At 42.2% G+C, this 25,719-nt stretch overlaps 1 protein-coding gene across 1 annotated transcript in view; it reads right to left on the bottom strand.

Moving 5' to 3' along the window:
* The window catches only part of Eml6 (EMAP like 6), a 252,970-nt gene that overhangs the window by 98,999 nt on the left and 128,252 nt on the right, over window positions 1-25,719 (bottom strand). Inside the window, exons 5-6 of the mRNA XM_051164815.1 lie at window positions 21,240-21,425; window positions 19,750-19,885 (exon numbers count right to left, since the gene is read on the bottom strand). Of these exons, the coding sequence (XP_051020772.1) occupies window positions 19,750-19,885; window positions 21,240-21,425 (322 nt within the window). The remainder of the gene's footprint in view (window positions 1-19,749; window positions 19,886-21,239; window positions 21,426-25,719) is intronic.

Below are 25,719 nucleotides of genomic sequence, written 5' to 3'. Positions count from 1 at the left end.
TAAAGAGGAATTGCTTCCCAAGGACACATCAGTGGGAGAGAGTTAGATCCAAGCTTCTTAGACACACCTGAAATCTGCCTTCACTGAGCCTTATGGCCTCTCCCAGGTGGTTCTGATAGGCCCTGCAGAGTGATACATCCCTGAAAAGGCCAGCAGAACTTCCATTCTCCTGTCCAACCAGGCAGTTCACATCCCTGACATAAGTACAGAGAAGCAGACTGTAGTCACACTGGGCTGGCCAACATAGCCACTGCATCTGTAATTAAGCTGTCTTTTTCTTCTGCTTTGGGAGTCAGGAAACAAGCTACTATTTGGAATAAGGTTAGAAACTTGCTAGCAGCAAAATGAAAGCAGGAAAAGCTGCCACAGAAACGCTATCTTTCCTTGGGATGCACACTGTGGATATTTTGGACAGTGCAGTGAGGTGTCTGTGTTGCATTTCTGGCCCCTTATGTACTATGTTGGGAAAGGCAGATCGCTGGCCTGAGCTCTGGGCAGAAGGTGGCAGTAGAGAGCAAACTACCCAGCCAAACCTGAAAAATCCCCTAAAGCAGAAGCCACATTCTTAATTTGTCTTTGTTTTATATTCCTTCTGGAAAGCTCCCAAAGCTCTCTGCTAGAGTCCCAAGGCCAGCTTGAGGGGACCTGGCCCATCAGAACTGGCACGTGCCTCACTGCTAAAGGGCAATGCTTACTTCCCACAAGACAATTGAGTAGATGGATATATTATTCTCCAGCCCTTGTATCTAGGAACACCACAACCTACTAAACCTTTCAAATCTTCAGTTACCACAGCTGTAAGTGAAGACGCCATCCCACTTCACAGCACGGTGTGGCCTCAACACCAACACTGGACCTAGAGCTTTACATCTGAGAAATGAGCTCATCAAGGTAAGTTACTACTCTATCTAGCAGGTCTTCTGTGTGGGTCAGATTCATGCCCCATGGGGAAGTCACCCAGGAGCCCTGAAGATGCCGCCAGGCCACCTGCTCCTCCCCTTGATGGGCAGATACTCCTTGCCTTTCAGTTGATTTTTTGTTTGTTTTCTGATACGCTTGTGCTGCAAGCTCTCAGAAGGCAGAGTGGTGGTCTAGCACATAGAAAAATACCACTGAACTAAAATGGCCTTTCTCCTACTTTTATGACTGGAGAAAGGCAAACTGGCCTCAGGGAGGAGCGTGATTTAGACCCCTTGTCTTAGACATGATGACATGGTGACCTTTCCAGTTCATCCAAGCACCTGGACCCACCAGACTTCCTCTCAGTTGGTGTGGAGTGGAGTGGCATGGGTGGGTCAGGCACCAAGGCTGAAAAACACTGCCTCCCAAGCCTAGCTAGAGTGTTGTCCAGCTGATTTTAAATAATGGCTTTCCGGCTGAGGTTGAAAACTCCACCCCAGTACATTAGAAAAGCCAAGACCTAGTGAGTCTAGGCAAAAAGCCAGAAGAGCTGTTTGAAAAATCCAACAAGCAAGCATTGCAGGTGGGCAGTAAGGATTCCCTCGGATGGCGCTGAGACCACAGACACTCTCAACTCTGTGGACCATAATGGGCTCCAGATAAGTATCTGTGGACCACAGCACAGAAATTTCACATTTACACTGGCCTCAGTGGGCCAAGGTGCTTGCTATGCAAGAGTACCCAAGTTATGATTCCCAGCACTATGTGGGCATGGAGGCACACACCTGTAATCCCCAGCATGGGGAGAGAGAGACAGGAGGACCCCAGGGCTCACTGACCTTCAGGTTCAGTGAGGAACTCTGTATCAAAAAAAAAAAAAATCAGGTGGAGGGTCACTGAACATGAAGAAATGGGGTGTTTGCCTAGAAGCTTCACCCCTGTTGACTGGCATTCACAGTGCTGGAAGGCACCCTGCATGCTATTGGAGGAGTGAAGTAAGCATCAATATCACCCAGCTACAAACCCTAAGGTCTGTCCGCAAGACATACTGATGCAATAGTGGCACAAAATTATAGGAGTAGCCAACCACATTTTTTTTTTGTTTTTTTGTTTTGTTTTGTTTTTTACATTTTTTATTAATTTATTCCTATTACATCTCGACTGTTAGTCCTTCCCCTGTTTCCTCCCAATCCTCCCTCCCTCCCACTTCCCCCTTTTCCCCTCCCCTATGTCTGTGATTGAGGGAGACCTCCTCCCCCTATATATGCTCTTAGAATATCAAGTCTCTTCTTGGTAACTTGCTATCCTTCCTCTAAGTGCCGCCAGGCCTCACTATCCAGGGGACGTGGTCAGAAAAGGGGCACCAGCGTTCGTGTGAGAGTCAGATCTCACTCTCCACTCAACCGTGGAGAATATCATGATCGTCGGCTAGGTCTTGGTAGGGGTTTGAAGTTTACTGCCTATATTCTCCTTGGCTGGTGCCTTAGTTTGAGGAGGACCCCAGGACCCAGATCTGTCTGTCATAAAGTTCTTCTTGTATGTTTCCAGGACCCTGTGGATCCTACTATTTCCCCATTCTTCCATGCTACTCTCGCCTAAAGTCTCAATAGGATGTCCTCTCCTCTGACCAACTTTCTTGGTAAGTAAAGTTTTTCATGGTACGTATCCCTTGGACTAGTGTTTTGATATAAGTGAGTATATACCATTTGTCTGTTTTTGCTTCTGGGTGAACTCACTCATTATGATAATTTCTAGATCAATCCATTTGTCCACAAATTTCGGGAATTCCTTGTTTTTAATAGCTGAGTAGTATTCCATAGTACCAACCACATTTTGATTGGTAAGGCCTACTTCATGAGATGACACCCATATCTGACACTGCTAAAGTGGCTAAGAATCTGAGACTAGCTAGGTCCTGGGCCTAGGGGAAACCTAATGCTAAATTCTGCTAAAGGAACATAGCAATAAAATGACTCCTAACAATGCATTACTAGACCCATAGGTTAGTGCACCAACAAAGAAGCATCTTCTTGCAGTGGCAATTAACTGGGCCATGTGCAGAAAGTGAGAAACTTTGGAGTACTCAACCCCAAATGGGATGTTTTCATCAAACTCCTCCCCTAAAGCTAGGCATCTAGGTGGAAGGAGTGGCAGAAGACTGTAAGAGCCAGAGGTGGTGGCTGACTCCGAGGAAACAGCATCTTCTAGACATAAGAGGACTGATGCACATATGAGCAGTGTCACAGAGACTGAAACAGCATGCACAGGACCTGCACAGGGACAAACTAGGCAAGTCCAGCGCTGGGGGAAGGGAGAGGACACAAAGTCCTACCCCTAACTAGGAAGCTATTTGCAAGTGACACCTGCTGGGAAAGGTAGGACCATTTTCTCCAATGGAGTGTATATCAACCTTACAAAGGATACGATTCCAAGGACTGCCTAGGAGTAAAAGAGGGTAAAAGGTAGGAGACAGAGACAGAGGGGGGAGGGAGGGAGGAGAGAGAGAGAAAATGAATATAGATTTTACTTTGAAGGTATAAAGATGTATAGCAGGGCTTTGGAGCTATTTAGAAGAAGTAGATCACTTGAGTCTACAGCCAGGTTTTGGAAGCTCCTGACACAGACAGGTTTTCTGATGCTGAGGACAAAACCGAGAACCTGGAGGAAATAACAGGAAGATTAGCATCCCCCAGAGACTGTTGAGCACAGACAGCCCAAGGGAAAGACTGGCTGCTTGGAACTCAGCATAAAATAGGAATGTAGGGTTTCTCAGATAATTAAGAAATACTGAGTAGCCAGCCAACAGTTAATTCCTATAATCCCAGCACTAAATAAGGAAGCTGAGGCAAGAGGATCACCCATAAGTCAAAGCTAGCCTGTGCTACAAAGTGAGATTCTGTCCCTCAAAACAATAGAAACAGAAGGCATAAAGTAAGGTAGGGAAGGTGGAAGGGAAGAGAAGGGAGGAGGGGGAGGAGGAGAGCTGAATAGAGGTGTCTAGCACTGTAAGAATGGCCCCCCATAGGCTCAGATAGTTGAATGCTTAGTCACCAGTTAGTGGAACTGTTTGGGAAGGATTAGGAGGCGTGACCTTGCTGGAGTAGCTGTGGCCTTATTGAAGAAGGTGTCTGTGGTGGTTTGAATAAAATGGTTCTTATAGGCCCATAGGGAATAGCACTATTAGGAGGTGTGGTCTTGTTGGAGTAGGTGTGCCTTTGTTGGAGGCGTGTAATTCGGGGGGGGGGGCTTTGAAAAGTCTCAGAAGCTCAAGCCCATTCTCTTCCTGCTGCTTGTGCTTCCAGATGTAGAACCCTCAACTAGTTTTCCAGAGCCATGTCTGCCTGCGTACTACAATGCTTCTAGTTGTAGCCATAATGAACTAAAACTCCAGGAACTGTTGCTAGCCCTAATTAAATGTGTTCCTTTATAAGATTTTTTTTTCCCATGATGTCTCTTCACAGCAATAAGAACCCTAAAACAGAAGTTGGTACTAGGGACTGAGGTATTGCTATGATAGGGCCGGCCATATTTTTGTTTAGAGAAATGTGGATTTGGGGATTTTGGATTGGAAAAGCAACTGAATACTTTAAGAGGGACTTAATGGGCCATACCAGTGGGAACATGGAAGACAGTGGTGCTGAGGGTGATTTGAACTGTGGGAGCGCTGCAGAGTGTCAGAGGAGAAGAATGTGGCCTAGAAACTGTTCTTGTGATGTTTTGGTGAAGACTGTGGCTGCTTCTTGCCCTTGTCTGAAAAGTTTACCTGAGGCTAAATTGACAAGTTTTTAATTAATTGTGTTCACAGGGGAGATCCCAAAACAGCCCAGTATTGACTATGTCATATAGTTATTAGTGTTCACTCTTTTTAAAAATACATTTATTTTATTACACATGTATAAAACAAACTACATACAGCAGGGAGAACCATGTGACAATCATGATAATAATGAGTTCTATACATGTTACATTCATAGTGAATTGGCCATCTGCATTCGTCCCATTTGAAGTGTCTTTCCTGTCTTGTTGGGTCTAAATTTCCGAATGAAATTCAATATCTATCCTATCTCAACTCTAATAGCTTAACTTCTTTAACTTAATCTAAGACGATCTTGTCCCCTAATCAACTAAGCTTGGTTGTAAAACTATACTATCTTGTCTTCAATGCCCCTCAGAGACTTGAGAAGGAATAAAACTTAAAATCCTAAGTGAACCAGCAGTGTGGGTTAGCAGCTTCCAAAATGTACAAATTGACTTAAGACAGTTTACCGCCTGACCAGTCACCCAATACACTTTATAATGTTGGAGCCTCATCTTCAGCTTTCTGGCCTAATATCTCTGCCAGACTTGTTTGCAGGGCAGGAACTATTGAGGACTTGCTTACCCTGACTTGGCAGAGCGCGGCTGTCGACTCTGCCTGTATCTAAGTTGCGCATTTTAAGGCAGATTCTGTTTGTGGCAGGAACAAGGACATTTTGCCCAATGGTTGGTTTGCCACCTTTGAAGCCTCCTCCATAAGGAGGCTCTTTGTAGATCTCTAATGTAAAGGAGCAAGCTGAGCACTATGTGCTTCACCATAACAATAATGGACTAAAGCTCTGAAACTGTAAGCTGGCCTCAGTTGATTGCTTCCTTTGCAAGAGTTGTCATGGTCATGGTGTCTCTTCACAGCAATGCAACCCTAGCTAAGAGTCTCTGGGGGTGGGCTCTGAGGTGTCAAAAACCCACGCTAGGCTCAGTCTCTGTCTCTCTGTTTCTGTCTCTGTCTGTCTCTGCCTCTCTGTCTCTGTCTCTCTGTCTCTCTCTCTGTCTGTCTCTGTCTCTCTCTCTGTCTGTCTCTGTCTCTCTGTCTCTCTCTCTCTGTCTGTCTCTGTCTCTCTCTCTCTGTCTCTCTCTCTCTCTCTCCCTCTGCCTGATGCCCAGAGATCAGGATACAAACTTTCAGCTACTGCTGTGTCATGCCTGTCTGCTTCCTGTCATAACTATACTGGACTGAGCCTCTGACACTGTAAGCCAGCCCCAGTTAAATGCTCTCTTTTTATAAGAGTTGCTGTGGTCATGGCGTCTCCTACAGCAATATAACAGTAACTAAAATGAGCACCTACCTTCACAAATAACTGAAATAACAATGCATAGTGACATTTTGAGGTGGGTATGGGTAAACACTGGAAATCAACAGGAAAAAGACAGTAAAATTGTGAGATTCAGAAACCCAGGATGACATCATAGAGAAAGCAACCACCCAGCACCTGCCAAGGCACCAGCTGCAGAGTCAGGCAGGAGGGACCCTGTTTTCAGGGAGAGAGGTGGCTGTCAGTGCAGATGCTAGAGACCCCAGCTGTGGGAAAGCCTGAGTCCTTACGGGTTGTGATGCATTGAGAGAAGTTGCCTGCTCTCACACAGCAGCCTTGCTTTGGGAAAAGAGCTCACACTATCTCACCAGACACTTCCCAGTGCTACGGGCAGGGACTGTCTTTAAAGGAAACTGCTGGTTGAATTTAGGACCCCACAGACATCCCATTACGTTGGCTTGGAGGGGTGTGGGTGGGGGACAGATGCCTTGCAAACCCATCGTAACCCATCATTACAACTGCAGGACCCAGGTGTCTCACCACAGAGAAGTTAAAGGGTAAAAACCCTTCAGAACCAGGGGTTCAGGGACGTACCTCCTGAGACTGAAGACATAGACTGAGAGAAAAGGTAATGCTGCACTGTGGTGCAGTACCTGTGGCTCACAGGTAAAGAAGGGTGCCAGTGCGTCTCACTGCTGCCTCACCCTCAGGCTTATGGAGCCTTGTGCTCCAAGGGCCACAGGTCCCTTATAATGAAACGGCAACAAGGAGTACCTAGGCTCCTGCTAACACCGGCCTCCGTGGTTCCTGGCATAGCTTTTACCTTTGTGCACTATTGTCAGAACTGCTGACTGGTCAGAGAGTGAGAACTTCAGATCCTTAGCTACTGCTGGGTCCACCAGTGCCAGAAGCCTTTGCTATTAGCCCAGTCAGCATGAACAGCAGGAGAGAAATTCCTTAATGCCTGGTTAGGGCCACCTAAGTGCCACCACTCCAACTGCAGGAGCAGTTACACATGAGCTGGTATACAATGAGCTATGCACTCTCATTGCTGTGTGCACCACACCTGCCTCAGCTGCTACTGTCCCTACACATATGTGGTCTGCAGAAATGGTAGATCACTGACTTTATTGTGAGCACACTATGGGCAACAGTCATTTATTATAGACAAAAACAAAAAACCGAAGCAAACAAACAAACAAAACCATTCAAACAAAATAACCCAACAAAGCTACAGAGAGAATATGCTGTGGTGCCAACTACAAGTAAAGCCAGCATCCCAGGCTGTTTAATAAGATGATCACCTGCACCTGCACAAAAGTAGCAACGATAACTGAATTACAAGACAAGTGCATCTTGATACAGGAGCATAAGAAATATGAAAAGTAAGGTAAGATGCCTCTAAAAGAACACAATCACTTGCACTGTTGCTAGAGTTCATGGTTCCCTTTGTTGGGTTCTTAGACTCTTTAATAAGAAGGTTAGAAACAGACATATAAGGAAGTTTAAGCATAATTTTATTAGACGGACAAATAACAGAGCCAGCTAAGCCTCAGCAGTTGCTGGGAGGCAGGAAACAAAAAGAGAAACAGAGCTACACCTTTTTGAATGAGGAAGAAAGGAGGAAGTTTCAGCAATAAAGGTAAGCAAGCAGCTGCATGGCTTCTGAAGATGGAGCTCCAGCCAGCAGTGTGTGAGAAATTATATCCAGATTTTCCCAGGCCCCACCCCTACCTGAAACCCTGGAAACTAATACTCATCAAGAAGCAACAGGTGAGGATCCTCCCCCAACTTCTTGCGTGCCAGAGCCCGGCAGCAGCAGCATGGCCTGCCCAGTGCCCCGCAGCAGTGGCATGGTCTGTTGAGAGCCCTCTGTGCCCCGCACCTCAGCTCCTGTGCTTATGCCATTTCCCGGCCCCCACTGCCATCTACAACCCTGGAGACCAGCAGCCATCAAGGACCACCAGGCCCCATCTTCACCTGCAATCCCAGAGACTGGCAGAGCTTACCAGTTCTCCCTGTAGAATTGGAGCCCTACTTCCACCCAGAAAAACCAGAGGACTGTTGCCATCTGGGACCACCAACTCTACATACAACCCCAGAGACCCACTACCGTCAGGGACCACCAGGGCAGCTAACACCAGAGACAACCAGATGGCTAAAGGCCCGTGGGAGAATACAAGCAACAAAACCCAGGGCCTTATGATACCACCAGAACCCAGCTACCCTACCACAGCAAACCCTGGGGATACTATCATATCTGAATCACAAGACAATGATCTTAAATCTGAGACTATGAAAATTATAGAGGCCTTAAAAGAATAAAATAAATTCCTCAAAGAAATGCGGGAAAACACAACGAAACAGGTGGGAGTATTGTTTTGAATCAGATGTTCCCCATAGTCTTTTGCATTTGAACACTTGGTCTCTAGTTTGCGGCCCTGTGTGGAGAGACTTAGGGAGTGTGGCCTTGTTGGAGTAAGGATTGTACTGGGGGAGGGATTTTATAGTTTATGAAGATTCATACTATTTCCAGTTTGCTCTCTCTGTTTCATGTTTGTGGGTCAAGACGTGAGCCCTCGGCTTCCTATTTCTGCCACTTTGCGTTTGCTCCACTATAATAGACTCTAAACCACAGGATCTATAAGCCTGGGCAAACAGCTGTGGTGGCTGTGTAGTTTTTCAAGGCATCTGTACTGTGTTTAAGGTGACTGGTGCTGTATAAGGGTGGGTAATCCAGCTGTCCCTTTGATTAGAAGTCCTTTGCTTAAGACAGGCAGGCAACAGGGAAGTCCGATTAGTGAGTCAATTAATGAGTGAAATTGTCCCTACTGTCTTTAAAGGAAAGCAAACATCAGAAGTGATTACAATAAGAATTTAAAGAATTGATCATTAACACTAATTGTGACTTTAAAAGATGAAGAGAGGGAATAAGGGAGGAGAGGAAACACAGAGATATGAAAGTGGAGATCAGACCTGGGCAGACTGGGGGTGGTGGTGGTGGGAGAACAGAAGGCTTATAGAGAAAAGAGAAACTATAGGTGGGGCCATCTCTGTGACAAGCTGGAGACCTAAGTCAGAGTAGACTTCTGGGAGGGTATGAGAGAACTCTAGCACAGTAGTAGCAAGGGCAATGAGAACCTGGATTCTTCACCGCTATTCATTTTTTGACCATTTTTATTCCTCAGAATACCCTAGGGATCTTACAGCACAGAATGTACACACCATAGAGGAAGTGCTGCAGCTTCTGTCAGTCACCCCTTCTTCCTGTGCGGCATCTGTGGCAGCACTGCTGCATGGCCAAATGGGATGGATAACTTCATACAATGAGTGAGAAAGCCCAGAGTGCCCTGAGAAACACATTTAAAAGTTATGCTTTTATGAGTTAAACTTCAGAAGTATTTGGGCAAGCCACATGGGGGAGGATGTGATTGTATTAATTAATTAACTAATTAATGAGATAATAAGTATATTTTCTCATTAAGGGGATGATTATTCCTCCCATCTCCTTAGCATGACTTGGGGTGATTCAGACTTCCTATGGGGTGAACTCCTGGCCAGTTGATTTAAAGGTCCAGTTAGCTTAACTCTTAAGGGAAAAAACTGATAGCAGTATGTGATGTTCTAATCTTTAGAGCAAACAAAAATATCATTTTTCTACTCAGGGCCAGAAGCATTCCACAGAGAACTACCATGACAAAGCATTTGCATTAAAACAAACAGATGAATAAAACTAAAACAAGATCCCAGAAATGAACTAGCATAGTCAACTGTTTCTCTTCAATAAATGGTCTTGGAAAACTGAATGCTCAGTTTTTTCACAGACTTGACCATTACTCCTCACTATAAAACAAAAATCAACTCAAAATGGATCAAAGACCTAAATATAAGACCTGGAACTACAAAAGAAAACTCACACATGGGATTATACAAAATTAAACACCCTGTACGGCAAAGGAAACCATATGATCTAGCTATATTTTTTTTAGATTACTCAAAGGACATGAAATCAATATAACAAAGAAATACTGTGTACCTATGTTTACTGCAAACATTGGGCAATGTGTGGGGAGTTTTCTGGAAAAATTGGGTAAAGGGGAAAAGGACCTAGAGGTAAAAGGAGCTCCACAAGAGAACCAACAGAGCCAACTAACGGGGGCCCTGAGGGGCTTGAAGAGACTGAAGCACCTACCAAGGACCACACATGGACTGGACCTAAGTCCTCTACACAGATGTACGGATGGGCAGCTCAGGCTTCATGTGGGTCATCTAGTAAGGGGAGCTGGGCTATCCCTGATATGGACACTTCCTCCTGGCAGGGCTGCCTCTCCAGGCCACAGGGGAAGAGGACATGCTCAGTCCTGATGTAACTTGATGAGCTGGGGTGGATGGGAAGGGGGAGCTCCCTAGGGGAGGGGCTTTGGGAGAAAAAGGAGGGAGGGTGGGACTGGGAGGAGGGGTGGGATGGAAGCTATGACCAGAATGTAAAGTGAATAAATAAAATTTTAAAATTATATTAGGCTTTTTTGCAAGGTTGTGACTAACCCAAACACAAACCTCTATGGCTTTAAATAGTACTAAAGAGACAAGGTTACAATTGGTCCAAAACACTTCTACTTTGGCTAGGAAAAAAGATTGCCAGGCTCACTTAGTGAGTCAACTGGGTGAACATTTTCCTGTGCTGGTGTTCCAATTTTAGGGTCAATGAAGGTTTCTCCCAAGTGGGCTTTTCTTGCTTTCACCAGTTTGGGCTGAACTGTAACACAAAGAAAGGAAAAGTAAAGGCAGCAGAGATGTGGCAACAGCAGAGGCCAGCAGCAGAGGTAGGAACAGTTGCTGAGCACTCAGCAGGCTGAGCTGCACAAGTGTCAAGCAGTGAGATGAAGAGAGCTGAACAAACAGCCAAACAGTTCAAGAGCTGCCAGAACAAGATGACAAAGAGCGCTGGGATCAGAGAGACAGTAAGAGAGAGAAGGTTGTGGAAACGCAAGAAAGAAAAGGCAGTAAGGATCCAGAGAAGAGAAAGAATGGGCTCTGGGAGAATTCTTGGGGGTTGGGGTGGGCGCAGGGGAGGGCTGTCAAACCTGTTGGGCCAAGATCTCAGACCCTGTGCCAAGTGTTATAAGTGCCCAGTGTTGATGGCTGAGGAACTACAGGCATCCAGGACCTGCATAGGGACTATAAACACCAGAAGGCATCACTTTTTGCCATCCCTGCCCGCCTACTGCCAGCACTGGCTGCTGTGGAGGAATGTCTTGAGTGGATGTAACAATTGTCAATAAAGCACTGTGTAGCCAATCAGCTGGGCAGAAGAACAGGAAGTGGAAGGCGGGACTTTCTGGAGAGGAAGAGGAGTTGGGAGTTGACAGAAGAGAGAAGCCACCCAAGGACCATGAGATTGGCAAGTGCTTGGGATATATGTAGGTTATAAGGATTAGAGTAGTTTAGTTTAGTTTATTGTTAGGTTAGTAGCAGTTTAGAGTTTGCCCAGCTTAGTGCTTGCAGCTTTGAATTAAGTTTCAGTCTCTTGTATCAGTTATTGGCTTCATAGGCCAAACAGATACAACTTATTGTAACAGGCTGCTGCCAAACAGCACAGGAAACAAAAGCCACAGAATACCAATACTCAAAGTACTTCTCCTGGCCTAGCTACCTCCAGCTTCCGTCTGGGCAAAGCAAAAGTACCCTGCTAACTCGCAACATAATCACAGTCCTCATGTCCCTAGGCTCCTCCTAGGACTTTCTATCCAAATCCTTGGAGGGTTACCATGAAGGAACCTAACTATGTGTTTCTCCTTAAGCTGGTTTGGCCCTTAGTTCTATTACACTCCAGTCAGAATGTGATCTCCACTCATCTGAGCTGTTTCAAGGTCTCCCAAGCATGGGAGGGCACTATTATAAGCCCTCCAGAGGCATCAGGGAACAAGAGATTTGCAGCCTAGTTGACAAAAACAAGGACCATGGATAGGACACATATGTAAATGGTACTGTTAGGAGCATCAGGAGTGCCCAGGGGCTGGAAGCAAAATGCAATTTCAAATGAGGTCAGTCAGTGCAGGATTCATTGGAGAAAAGGTTCAAGGAGAGATGGGACATTGCAGACAAAGGGTGCTGATCTTATTTTATTTTTATTTCTATTATTATTATTATTATTTTAGACAGAGTTTCTCTGTGTACCCTTGACTATCCTAGACTTGCTTTGTAGACCATCACAGCCATCCGACGGCCTCTGCCTCCCAAGTGCTGCAATTAAAGGCATACGCCACCATGCCCGGCCTTTTATTTTATTTTTAATTATTTATTTATTCACTTTACATCCCAACTGTAGCTCTCTCTCTCTTCTCCTCTCAGTCCAACCATTTCCTCCCTCCTCTATTCCTCAGAAAAGGGGAGCCTCCCACAAACCCACCCCAGCATATTAAGTCACATCAGAACTGAGCATGTCCTCTTCCCCTGTGGCCTGGCAAGGCAGTCCCTCCAAGGGGGGAGTGATAAAAAAAAAATCAGGCAACCGAGTCCATGTCAGAGACACCTCTGCTCCCCTTACTAGGGGACCCACATGAAGCCTGAGCTGCCCATCTGCTACATCTGTGTAAGGGGCCTAGGTCCAGTTCCTGTGTGGTCCTTGGTTGGTGCTTCAGTCTTGCTGCCCCTCTGGGCCCTGGTTAGTTGGCTCTGTTGGTCTTGTGGAGTTCCTGTCCCTTCCAGGTCCTTTTCTCTTCCCCCCACCCCCAATTTTCCACAAAATTCAATTCTTACAGACACAGTCCTTTAAACTGCTGGGCAAAGAACAATGCATGGATACAGATGACAAAGCAACTGTTGAAATCCCATGTGATCAACAATGGTTCAGACCAGGAAGGGAGCAACAAACATGGTAACAAGCCTACAAAAGGCTATCTTGTGCCCTGCAGACCACAGCCAAAGCCTCCAGCTCTTGCTTTATGATTTTCCTGATGCAGATCTCTTTGGAATCACAATTTATAGCTCATTAGACACAACAACTATTTAATATGTGTTTCTGTAATTAAAAATATAGCTCTCCCCTGAAAAATGTAAGAATGACTCAAACCTGCTTTTCAAAACTGCTTATTTAGCCCTTCAGCACACATCTCAGCAGATGCTTTATAAATCTTTAATGAATAGATGAATAATATATCTTGTGTTGAGTGAATAATTACTATATTCCCTTTACACTCTATTACAATTAGGTCAAGACATTTTATCACAATAGAAGTAATTCACTTTGGTTGACACACTTTAAAATTATTTTTAACTTTTTCCTGCTAACCATGATAACCTCATTGTTTCACCCAGATCACCAATTTGCTTTAAAAATGGGATGTAAAAAGTGCTATTAGAGTTCATGTGAGATGAATTAAGGCCCTAAGTCTGTGATTATCTTGACATTACCAAGCCCGTGCTTCCGTCTCCTTGTCCATAAAATGACAGTAACTTTCACTAACATCCAATCTCTCTCCCATCTTGAAAATTCCAGAATTGACATTCCCTGAAACACATCCGTCTGAAAAGGTTTAGGATTTGGGATTCATGAGTACAGTAGGATATGGGGCAGCAATACCTTGAATAAAACTTTTTGCTCTCTTTTTCTTTTTTTATTCATTTATTTATTTGTTCATTTTACATCCCAATCACAACCCCACTCCCTTCTCTCCTTCTAGTCCCACCCTCCTACCTACTTCCTACATACCCCCACCCCCACCCGCAGTACCAAACAGGATCAAACAGCCCATCAGCTTGATATGTGTAGAGGGCCCCTAGGACCGGTCCATGCATGTCCTTTGGTTGGTGGTTCACTCTCTATGAGTCCCCATGGGCCCAGGTTAGTTGGTTATGTAAGTCTTCTTATACTGTCCTTGACCCATCCAGCCCTCTCAATCCTTTCCTTAACTCTCCCTCAAGACTCCTGGAGTTCCAGCTAATGTGTGTTGCGGGTCTCTGCATTTGTTTCCATTATATGATGGATGAAGTCTCTCAGGTGACCGTTATGCTAGGTTCCTGTTATATGTGTACTTTTGAGTCTGGGTTACCTCACTCAGGATGATCTTTTCTAGTTCCATCTATTTGCCTACAAATTTCATGATGTCCTTGTTTTTACTATTTCATTGCGTAAATGTACAATAGTTTATCAATTCTGTGGTTGAGGGATATCAGGGTTGTTTCCAGATTCTGGCTAATACAAATAAAGCTACTATGAACATAGTTGCGCAAATAACCTTGTGGTTTGGTGAAACATATTTTAGATATATACCCAGGAGTGGTATAGCTGGATCTTGAGGTAGAACTATTCCCAATTTTCTGAGAAAAGACCATATTGATTTCCAAAGTGGTTGTACAAGTTTGCACTCTCACCAGCAATGAAGGAGTGTTCCCCTTTCTCCACATCCTCGCTAGCACGTGCTGTCACTTGAGTTTTTGATCTTAGTCATTCTGACAGGTGCAAGATGGAATCTGAGTTGTTTTAATTTGCATTTCCCTGATGGCTAAGGATGCTGAGCATTTCTTTAAGTGTTTCTGGCCCTTAGAGATTCCTCTGTTGAGACTTTTCTGTTTAGCTCTGTACTCCATTTTTTAATTGGGTTATTTGGTTTGGTGCTGTTTAATTTCTTGTGTTCTTTATACACTTTGGATATTAGCCCTCTATCAGATGTAGGGTTGGTGAGGATCTTTTCCCAGTCTGTAGACTGCCATTTTGTCCTCTTAACAGTGTCCTTTGCCTTACAGAAGCTTTTAAGTTTTATGAGGTCCTATTTATTTATTGTTGATCTTAGAGCTTGAGCTGCTGGTATTCAGTGCCAATGAGTTCAAGGATATTCCCCACTTTCTCTTGTATTAGATTTAATGTATCCAGTTTTATATTGAAGTCTTTGATCCATGTGGTCTTAAGTTTTGTGAAGGATAATAAGCACGGATCTATTTGCATTCTTCTGCATGCAGTTAGACCAGCATCATTGCTGAAAATGCCATCTTTTTTCCATGGTTTTGGCTTCTTTGTCAAAATCAAGTGTCCATAGGTATGTAGGTTTATTTCTGGGTCTTTGATTTAATTCCATTGGTCCACCTGTCTGTTTTTATGCCAGTACCATGCTGTTTTTATTACTATTGCTCTGTAGTACAATTTGAAATCAAGATGGTGATACCTTCAGAAGTTCTTTTATTATACAGGATTGTTTTAACTATCCTGAGTTTTTGTTTGTCCATATGAAGTTTGGAATTGCTCTTTCAAGATCTGTAAAGAATTGTGTTGGAGATTTGATGGGAATTGCATTGAATCTATAGATTGATTTTCATAAGATGGTCATTTTTACTATGTTAATTCTACTGATCCATGAACATGGATATCTTTCCATCTTCTGATATCTTCTTCAATTTCCTTCTTCAGAGACTTGAAGTTCTTATCATACAGGTCTTTCATTTGCTTTGTTTGAGTTACATCAAACTATTTTCTATTGTTTGTGTCTATTGTGAAATGGGTTGCTTCCCCAATTTCTTTCTCAGCCCATTTATCATTTGTATAAAGGAGGGCTAGCTACTGATTTTTTGTTGTTGTTGTTAATTTTATATATAGTGACTATGGTGAAGGTATTAATCAGCTGTAGGAGTTCTCTGGTAGAATTTTGGAGGTCACATATATACTATCCTATCATCTATGAATACTGATGTTTTGAGTTCTTCCTTTCCAATTTGTATACCCTTGATCTCCTTTAGTTGTCTTATTGTTCTAGCTAGAACTATATTGAAGAGATATGGAGAGTGGGTAGTCTTGTCTTGTTCCTGATTTTAGTGGGATTGCTTTGAGTTTCTCTACATTTAATTTGATGTTGGCTATTGGCTTACTGTATATTGCCTTTATTATGTTTAAGTAAGGGCCTTGTATCCCTTAGACTTTTATCATGAAGGGGTATTGGGTTTTGTTAAAGTTTTTTTTCCCTGCATCTAATGAGATGATCATGTGATTTTTTTCTTTCATCTTGTTTATATAGTGGATTACATTGATGGATTTTCGTATGCTGAACCATCTCTGCATCACTGGAATGAAGCGTACTTGATCATGGTGGATTATATATTTGATGTCTTCTTGGATCCAGTTTATGAGTTTGTTTGTTTGATTTTTGTTTTTTCGAGGCAGGGTTTCTCTGTGTAGCTTTGGCTGTCCTGGACTCGCTTTGTAGACTGGGCTGGGCTGAACTCACAGTGATCCATCTGCCTCTGCCTCCCAAGTTCTGGGACTAAAGGCATGCACCACCATGCCTGACTTAGTTTGTAAGTATTTTATTGAGTATTTTTGCATCAATGTTCATGAAGGAAACTGGTTTGAAATTCTCTTTCTTTGTTGAGTCTTTGGTGTAGGTATCTGGGTGATTGTAGTTTGATAGAATGAGTTTGGCAATGTTCCAACTGTTTCTATTTTGTGGAATAGTTTGAGGAGTTTTGGTATTTGCTCTTCTTTGAAAGCCTAGTAGAATTTTGTGCTAAAACCATCAGGCCCTGGGCTTTTTTTTTTTTTTTTTTTTTTTGGTTGGAAGAGTTTTCATGACTGCTTCTATTTCCTTAGTGGTTATAGGACTATTTAAATTGTTTACCTGATCTTGATTTAACTTTGGTAAGTGAAATCTATCAAGAAAATTGTCCATTTCCTTTAGATTTTCCAATTTTGTGGAATATAGGCTTTTGAAGTAAGACCTAATGATTCATTGGATTTCCTTGGTCTGTTGTTATGTTCCCCTTTTCATTTCCGATTTTGTTAATTTGGATACTGTCTCTCTGCTTTTTAGTTAGTTTGGTTAGGGGTTTGTCTATCTTGTTGATTTTTCTCAAAGAACCAACTCTTGGTTTATTGATTCTTTGTTTTGTTCTCTTTGTTTCTAAGTCATTGATTTCAGTTCTGAGTTTGATTATTTTCTGCCATCTACTCCTCTTGGATGTGTTTGTTTCTTTTTGTTCTTCAGCTTTTAGGTGTGCTTTGAAATTTCTAGTATAAGAACTCTCCAATTTCTTTATGAAGACACTTAGTGCTATGAACTTTCCTCTTAGCACTGCATTCCTATAAGTTTGGGTAAGTTGTGCCTTCATTTTCATTGAATTCTGGAATGTTTTTAATTTCTTTATTTCATGCCTGACCTTACGGTCATACAGAGTTGTTTAGTTTCTATGAGTTTTTAGGTTTTCTCTTGTTCCTGTTGTTGTTGAAATCAAGCTTAATCCATGGTAGTCTGATAAGATACAAGGGGTTATTTCAATTTTCTTTTTCCTATTGAGGATTGCTTTGTGTCTGAGTATATGGTCAGTTTTGGAGAAGGTTCTGTGAAGTGCTGAGAAAAAGGCATACCCTTATGTTTGGGTGAAATGTTCTGTAAATATCTGTTAGGTCCACTTGATTCATGACATCTTTTAGTTTCAATGTTTCTCTGTTTAGTTTCTGTCTCGATGATCTGTCCACTGGTCAGAGTAGGGTGTTGAAGTATCCCACTATTAATGTGTGGGGTCTGATGTGGTATTTAAGCTTTAGTAATATTTCTTTTATGGATGAGAGCATTTGGGACATAGATGCTCAGAACTGACATGTCATCTTGGTGGATTTTTACTTTGATGAGTATGAAGTGTCCTTCCTCATCTCTTTTGATTAATTTTGGTTGAAAGTCTATTTTATTATATAATAGAATGGCTACTCTAGCTTGCTTCTTGAGTCCATTTACTTGGAAAACATTTTTCTAGCCCTTTACTGCAAGATAATGTCTACCTGTGTTGCTGAGGTATGTTTCTTGTATGCAGCAGAATGATGGATCCTGTTTTTGCATCCATTCTGTTAGCCTGTGTCTTTTTATTGCAGAATTGAGTCTATTGATATTGAGGGATATTAATGACCAATGACTGCTAATTCTTGTTATTTTGATGTTGGTGTTTGGTGTGTGTGTGTGTGTGTGATGTGTGTGCTTCCCTTCTCTTGGTTTTGCTGATGTGAGGTTATTTATTTCCTGTGTTTTCTTGGGTGTTTTCCTTGGGTTGGAGTTTTCCTTCTAGTATCTTCTGTAGGACTGGATTTGTGGATAGATATTGTTTAAATTTGTTTTTATTGTAAAATATCTTGTTTTCTACATCTATGGTGATTAAAAGTTTTGCCAAGTATAAGTAGTCTGGGCTGGCATCTGTTGTATCTGTAAGATATCTGCCCAGACCCTTCTGGCTTTTAGAGTCTCTGTTGAAAAGTTGGGTGTAATTCTGATAGGTTTACCTTTATATGTGACTGAGCCTTTTCCACGTGGATCTTTTAATATTCTTTCATTGTTCTGTATATTTAGTGTTTTGATTATTATTTTGCGGGAGGGATTTCTTTTCTGGTCCAATCTATTTGTTATTCTGTAAGGTTCTTATCTGTTTATAGGCATCTCTTCTTTAGGTTAGGGAAATTTTCTTCTACTATTTTGTTGAAAATATTTTCTGGGCCTTGGAGCTGGGAGTCTTCTCCTTCCTCTATTCCTGTTCTTCTTAGGTTTGGTCTTTTCATTCTATTTCTTGGATGTTTTGTGTCAGGACATTTAGATTTAACATTTTCTTTGACTAATGTATAAGTATCTTCAATTGTGTCTTCTATTCCTGAGATCCTCTCTTCCATCTCTTATATTCTGTTGATGATGCTTCTGTCTCCATCTGTCTGTTCTGTTCCTTCCTACGCTCTTTCCATCCCTGTACTCTGTGAGTGCTCACAGAGTAGGGGTCTGCTGTTGCTTGGGTGATTGGCTTTGCTTTTTTTATGTGGCTCTTAGGAAACTAACTAGCCTCTACATATTTGGATATTCTTCTGGATAAAGACACTCAAAACCACATTCTATTGTAGAGAATTTAAGGACATTGACCCTGTCCTAATTGATGATGTAAAGTGGAAACCAAATTTTACAATTTGCTATGAAGTCTGATGTTATGCATCCATAACTCCTGTAAGAAGGAACCAGTAAATGGAAAAAGAAAGAAGGTAGTCTGTGGTGCAAGATGAATCACATAGTTAATGGCAGAAGCAATAAGATAGCCTGTGGTACAAGATGAATTGCAACATCCAGCTCACTGCTCAGCTGCTAAATTTAAAAATAAAGTTTGATTGGAAACAACACTGCTTAAGGAAGACAGCCTGAAGGACACACAGGCCATGTTTTCTTCTCTCTGGTCTCTGAAGTCTACCCCAGCCAGTCAAGTGCTGCATGTGGCCAGCATATGGCCTTGTCCATAAATTCATTTCATCACTGAAAATACTCCCCTATTCTGGAAAACTACTCAGCATCTTTACTGTAGTGATATCTGCCTTTGCTACAGGACCACTGTATCTTTGTGCCAAGCAGGAGAAAGATAATTCATTTTCAACATACTTTGGATCTTGTATTCAATATATTTGTTAACCCTTAAGTTCTTCATAGAATAAGACAAATACAAACAGGTATTTAATTATTTTTAAACCTTTTATTTGTATGGGTGATACACCTGCACGCATGTACATGTACTGTGTGTATGCTTAATGCCCACAGAAGCCAGGAGAGGGTGTGAGATCCCTGGAACTAGATCACAGACAGTTGTGAGCCACCATGAAGATGCTGAAACTGAACCCAGGTCTTGCGCACAAGCAGTAAATGCTCTTATCAGCTGAGCCATTGCTCAGATGTAAAGCCATTGCTCCAGCCCTTATTTTTACACCCCTTAAACAAAAATTAGAAAATGTGACATTGTATGTACCACCCTTAGAGAAGATGGTAAGTACTGATGCAAATGTTACCTTTATATCCTTGTTCCGTCTCCCTGAGATCAATTTTGGTTATTGGTTTGAAATCAGTGTCCCATAATCGTATACAACCATCTCGCCCACCAGTAGCAAAGCCCTCTTCACAAGCATACATGCTAAAGATTCCAGCCTGCCAATTAGAAGAGGTAAAACTCAATCCTGCAATCATAAATGCCATTATTGTTGAATCTCTATATTAAAAGGTAACAGAGCAAGACAAAATAAAAGCAGATGCTATTTTCTGTTGAGATCTGACAGCATGTCAACATACTTCATCTCAATTAGATCACAATAATTATAACCACCTCCAGGAAGCAAAGTAATATCACTAACACATCTAAGTTGATAAAACTGCTGCCGCCACTGCTCATAATGTTAGTTATGAATACGTTGGTTAAAGCAGATATAGAATCAAATTCCTATATATAAAAACTGAGCCTTCTAAAACAAAGACAGTGCAAAGATGTCACACTTCAGTCTAAACTCATCAAGTAAAGACACAGACTAGAGGCACACATGTGTGCAACACCTTTTTACAAATGTAGAGGTGCCTGAGACGCACCTCAACAGCTCAGGAAGATATCACTCCTGACATATTGAAGAGCACAAACAGTATTGTGTCAGCATGTTGTGTGCTATGGGGTGACTCCCTTTTAATGTCTAAAATTCTTAGATTCTGTCAGTTTGGAAACCATTTTACGTGATTTATTCAAAACTGTTACAATTACATTATATTGACAAAAGATCCCATGTAAAGACTAAGTGATTACTGAAGCAGCTCATTTAATGAATGAAAACAAATTCTGACCTCTTAACTATTTTAAGTTGTTTGGCAATGAAGCCAAGAAAATGGTTTTCACCATAGACAACAAGGAAGGCTCTCAAGTATCTAAACTACTTCACTGAATTGCCTAAGGTTGTCTTCGTGGTCAGAGTAATGCAGTCTGGAGATGCAGCTAATGACAGAGGACTTGCCTAGTGTGTGAGGTCCTGGGCTTAGTCCCCAGCACTAAAAGAAGTAATGTGAATCGATTTGAAGGCATTGGGCCATGTCGGTGCTGGGAACTGCACCTAGTCTCTGTAAGCGGAATTGCTCTTAACCACTGTTAAGGGTCTCTCTATCCCTTACATTTAATTCTCTTAAAGTAAAACACAAAGCTGAACAGCCTGGACCTAGTGAAGCAGGCTGTGAGGTTAACAAGATCCCAGGACATGAGCAGCCAGCCTGTAGGTTAAGATGTGATGACGTGTTCTTATATCAAACTTCTACTGACGAATAATACTAATCAGCCAACTAATAGTTAATGTGAAGGTTGATTTAGTATGGACATTTTTTTTCAGGTAACAAAAGCAACCTGAGAAATCTTCACGAATGTTTCAACTGCTTGGTGAGGTCTACAGTAAAGCAAAGGGCAGAGACATGGAGATGTGTGGCCGTCCCTTATTCAGTGTGTCATCCCCAAGCTCCATATGGTAATACTCACACTATGTGCTCCTTGAATAGTGCGGACTAAAGTTAGCCCTTTCCAGACATAGATGTCACCATTTAAAGCACCAGAGTATGTGATGTCTTCTTTGGCACATGCAAGGCAAAGGATAGTCTGAAGGTCTCCTGTTTTGCCAAATATCCCTCTTTTTGCAGTCAGGGCATTTCCACATAGTGTCCAAAACTAGGAAGCAATAAAATAAATATATCCCAAAACAAAGTACTCGAAATACATTCCATTATTGATATTTTTCAGAAATTTCACAGAATACACTTTTTTAAAAAGATGCATTTATTTATTATTATGTATACAGTACTCTGCCTGCATGTATACCTGCAGGCCAGAAGAGGGCATCAGATCACATTATAGATGGTTGTGAGCTACCATGCGGTTGTTGGGAATTGAACTCAGGACCTCTGGAGCAGCAGTCAGTGCTCTTAACCTCTGAGCCATCTCTCCATTCCAACACTTTATCTGAACTAAGCATGAATAAATTGTTTGTCAGTGTCAGCAGACAACCACAAAAAGTCCTATATACCTTCAGAAGCATGAGAAAAACTCATAATATCTTTAAAAACTTTAATGTTTAATAGCATTACAGAAGATTACTCCATTGTTCATAGAATGGATTTGGGCCTTTTGTCAAACAAATACGAAGTGTTGGTTTTTTTGTTTGTTTGTTTGTTTTAAGTTCAGAAATACAGATAAGTATAAAAAGGAAGCCAAGTGTGGCAGGACATGCCTGTAATCTCATCACTTGGGAGGCAGAGGCAGGAGGACCATTGCACATTGGAGGCAAGCCCTTTCTACATAGCAACTTCCAGGCTAGCCAAAGCTACACAACAAGGCCCTGCATTAAAAAATGTAATGTGTGTGTGTACATTACTGTATTGCATAAAAGAAAATTGAAATTAGGAATAACTTCATGTTAGTATAATAATATAACACTTAGCCATTTTAACATTCTTATATATTTCAAAAATTGCTTTATAGGCTGGTTGGTAGAGTTGGTTAGAGCATGGTGCCAATAAAAAAAATTGCTTCCTAACCAAAGTGTTACAACTTTTTATTGTAGAATTGTTCACAAGTGTTTCTAAATACAAGTGCTACCTCCATATAGTCATATAATCACCCAGGTATCTCCATTTTATTTGTACAGATCATGTGGATAATTTGTAGGTGACAGCAGGGCCATACCCAAGGTTATACAGAAATGTAGTATTTTCTCTTGATGCAGTTCTCCGTGTATGATCTGGTATGACTTTGGTGCCACTACACAGCCCTCATTGTCTCCAAATTCTTTCCACATCTGTTGCTTAATCTCATAATACTTTTGAGCATAGGCTAAGATAGAGTCTATTATTATTTGCATATGGAAATGAGGGAAAGCAGGCAGAAATGCTTTTCTAAAGATATGGATTCTAAAAGGTTAATACAGGCGAAACCACAGAGACCTTGATCACTGCTTTGAGAACTCCACACCTAAGAAAGAGGGCACATGGAACAATAAGCAAGGCTTTTGTGGCAACATATTCAGATTATAATCAAGAGGTAGGGTCAGTGTAAAGTGACAGGAACCAAGTTACAGGACAGGAAATGAACAAGAATAGGATTTGGATCCACGATGGACAAGAAACTCCATCTCACTCAGGAGAACAAGATTAGATGACTCTAAGGGGGCAGGGATGTATGAAAAAATTCAGTGACAACCCCAATATTTTGTGCCTGAGGAGAGGAAAACTGGTGGCTCTCTCAGAGTAGGTGCTAGGAAGGGACTTGGCAGGAGGACTGTCCTGCAGACCGCAGTGACAATGAGAGCACATATTCTACTATCTGAAATACTCTCAGATGAGCCAAGTGTGACTTGTTTCTTTGAGCAGTGTCTTTGTGAAAAGGCATTGAAGTAAGTATGAAAAGAATGAGGAAGTTTGGAAGGAAGCTAATTAGGTGAAAGATGTGGGGAACACTAACGTCTTAAGTATGAACTTTTTAGACACAAACGAGCACAGCTGCACGAATAGACCAGAGAACTTGTATCCATGGTGACACTTTAGCCAGACAGTCCTGTTCTCATTGTGTTTTCACGTATGGGAAGATTGAATGGAGAATAACTTTGACTTGAGTCATGCACCTCTGGCCTGTGCTAAGTATTTCTACATGACAACTACCAAAAATTTCCATCAGTATTCTGACACTGTGAACGAAGGCTTCTCTGTGGAAAACTGCCCAGTCAGATGGTTCTGACTCCTACATGGAGCATTTCAAACCATCAAATAATTCTCTTAAAAGGCATATATAAATGAATGCCAGGAAAAGTAAGATATTTTTCTGGGGGAGGGGGAGAATACTTAAGATTTATTTTCTCTCCTTGAGAACCATCCCATCTAGCAAACAGCAGTACGTGGGACTAACCACGCCCCATTAAATGACAGGACGTTGCTTATCTTCTCCAGGGTCACTGGAGATTGTAATGCAAATCTGGTTGGAACAGACAAGTGCTTCAGGGTTTATCTGGCTCTATACAGTCTCCCAGGTCCCGGTCTCATCATGCTATGATGAGAGATTGCAGAAGGCTCAACATTATCCCAAATCTGTAGACTTATTAGCTGTGTAACCAATGAAGCACACAGTGCTCAGCGGCTCCTGTTTGTGAGTGTTCATTTCAGATGACTGAATTTGCCAACAAGCCAAACAACGGAACTTATAAAACCAAGCAAGGTTTTACCCTAGCTCCAGAAATTTCACACCAAAGGTTTTCTTGAAATGCAGCCTTTTGCTCTCAACTTCTAACTGTAATCATTCCTGATTAACTCAGGGTTTAGGCAGAATCAAAAGTAAAAATAACTTATTAAAATTAATTTTAGCCAAAGAGACGCCTCAGAAGGTAAAAAACATGCCGTCCTCATGCAGAGGACATGAGTTTAGTTCCTAGCACCCACACATACCCAGCAGGTTACAACCACCTGTAACCCCAGTGCCTGGGGCCCCAGCACCTGCCTCGGTGGGCCTGGTACCCACATACACATAATTAAAGCGTTTTTAAAAAAATCTTTAAAGAACTGATTTCTTGTAGATTTACTTTTAGGCAGAATGAATAAGGGACGGCTGTGGATACATGCAGGTTCTTTTGCTGAGGTCCAGATGGATGTGTGTCTTGCTTAGGAGGAAATGTCTAAACTCACTAAATAAGTTTAACAGGAGCTCTCAGTGTTTTCAACCATAGCTCTAGAGTTTTATCTGTCTCTCCGCTTAGAACTGATTAAAAGTTAAAGTAAAAGAAGCACAGAAAAAAAACAGGAGTCTGGAGAAAACGTTCATTAAGCAGCACATCTAGTTAGGATCCAGTCACTGTGGGCTTGGGAGAAAAGTTACACCATAAAATGGACCATGAAATAGGTAACTTCTCATTAGTGGGCTACCCTGGGCACCAGAGGCTATGTGAAAATCCTGGAAATGGAGAAAGAAGTAAATGTTATGGTGGCCTTACTGGTTCTACCATTCAGTACAACTCTTGATTAATTCTTGAAGTAGGAGCCTCCATAGTCTGAGGGCACGAGGAAGAAAGTTAGCCTTGAGGACAGTATGTGCCCCATACATATGCATACAGAAGAGGAAAGGGAAGCAACACTCGTTATCTCAGAGTAACTTATTAAGGCATAGAAGGGAGTCAACATCTAATGTTCAGTGATATTTTCATGTATTTCCTAAACAAATATATATTTAAGAAATTTAAGGGCAAAGGTGAGGAGAGAGGATGAGTATGTAAGCATCCAAGGGAGCCAACACCTCTTCTGGCTGGTTGTGACCTGAGTGAGGAGCCTAAGCCTGTGGGTCCAGCGACGTAGGTGGCTCAAGGCTCTCCAGTGCTTTGCTCCAGGAATCATGTTTAAACTGGGGAATGAGCAGGACTAGATGAAGAGAGGCTCACAGTGCTCCATCGTGACTGCTAACAGTAAGGATGCCTTTTTAATACTGTCTGTCTCGGGGGGGGGGGGAGGCAGTTCATTTATCTTAAGAGTTCAGACTAGACATGCATTCCAAACTCAGAAAGGCAAAGTCCATGTTTTCTCTCATATGTGGAACCTAGATGTAAATGTTACTGATGGGTCATTAGAGAGAAGGGAAAGGCTATGGAAGGTGGATGGAATAGTGTAATGGCACTGTATTGACATGCGACAAGAACCAGGAAAGAGTGTCTGGGGGAGGAAAAGAATCAGTAAGGAAGAGTGTTGCATGTTCTATTTACCCACCAAGCATAGCTGGGCAGTCTCAGGGTCTCCTCACTTTGGCTATTGGAAAGTTACTCAGCAATGAGCCTGTTCTTGTCACTTGGGAGAAACTCCAAGTTATTAAAGTACTAGACCAGAGGGGATCAACTTCTCTACAGCTATCAATAAATACTGACAAACTTCTTGTCAGAAAGACTAAACATATTCCTCCACAGCCAGGCTTACGAGTGGCCCCTCACTGACTCCTT

This window comes from Acomys russatus, chromosome 22, assembly GCF_903995435.1.
Source record: "Acomys russatus chromosome 22, mAcoRus1.1, whole genome shotgun sequence".
NCBI classification, from domain to species: Eukaryota; Metazoa; Chordata; class Mammalia; order Rodentia; family Muridae; genus Acomys; species Acomys russatus.
Note: the sequence above shows the minus strand (reverse complement) of the source record. Positions and strands in the feature narration are given on the sequence as shown.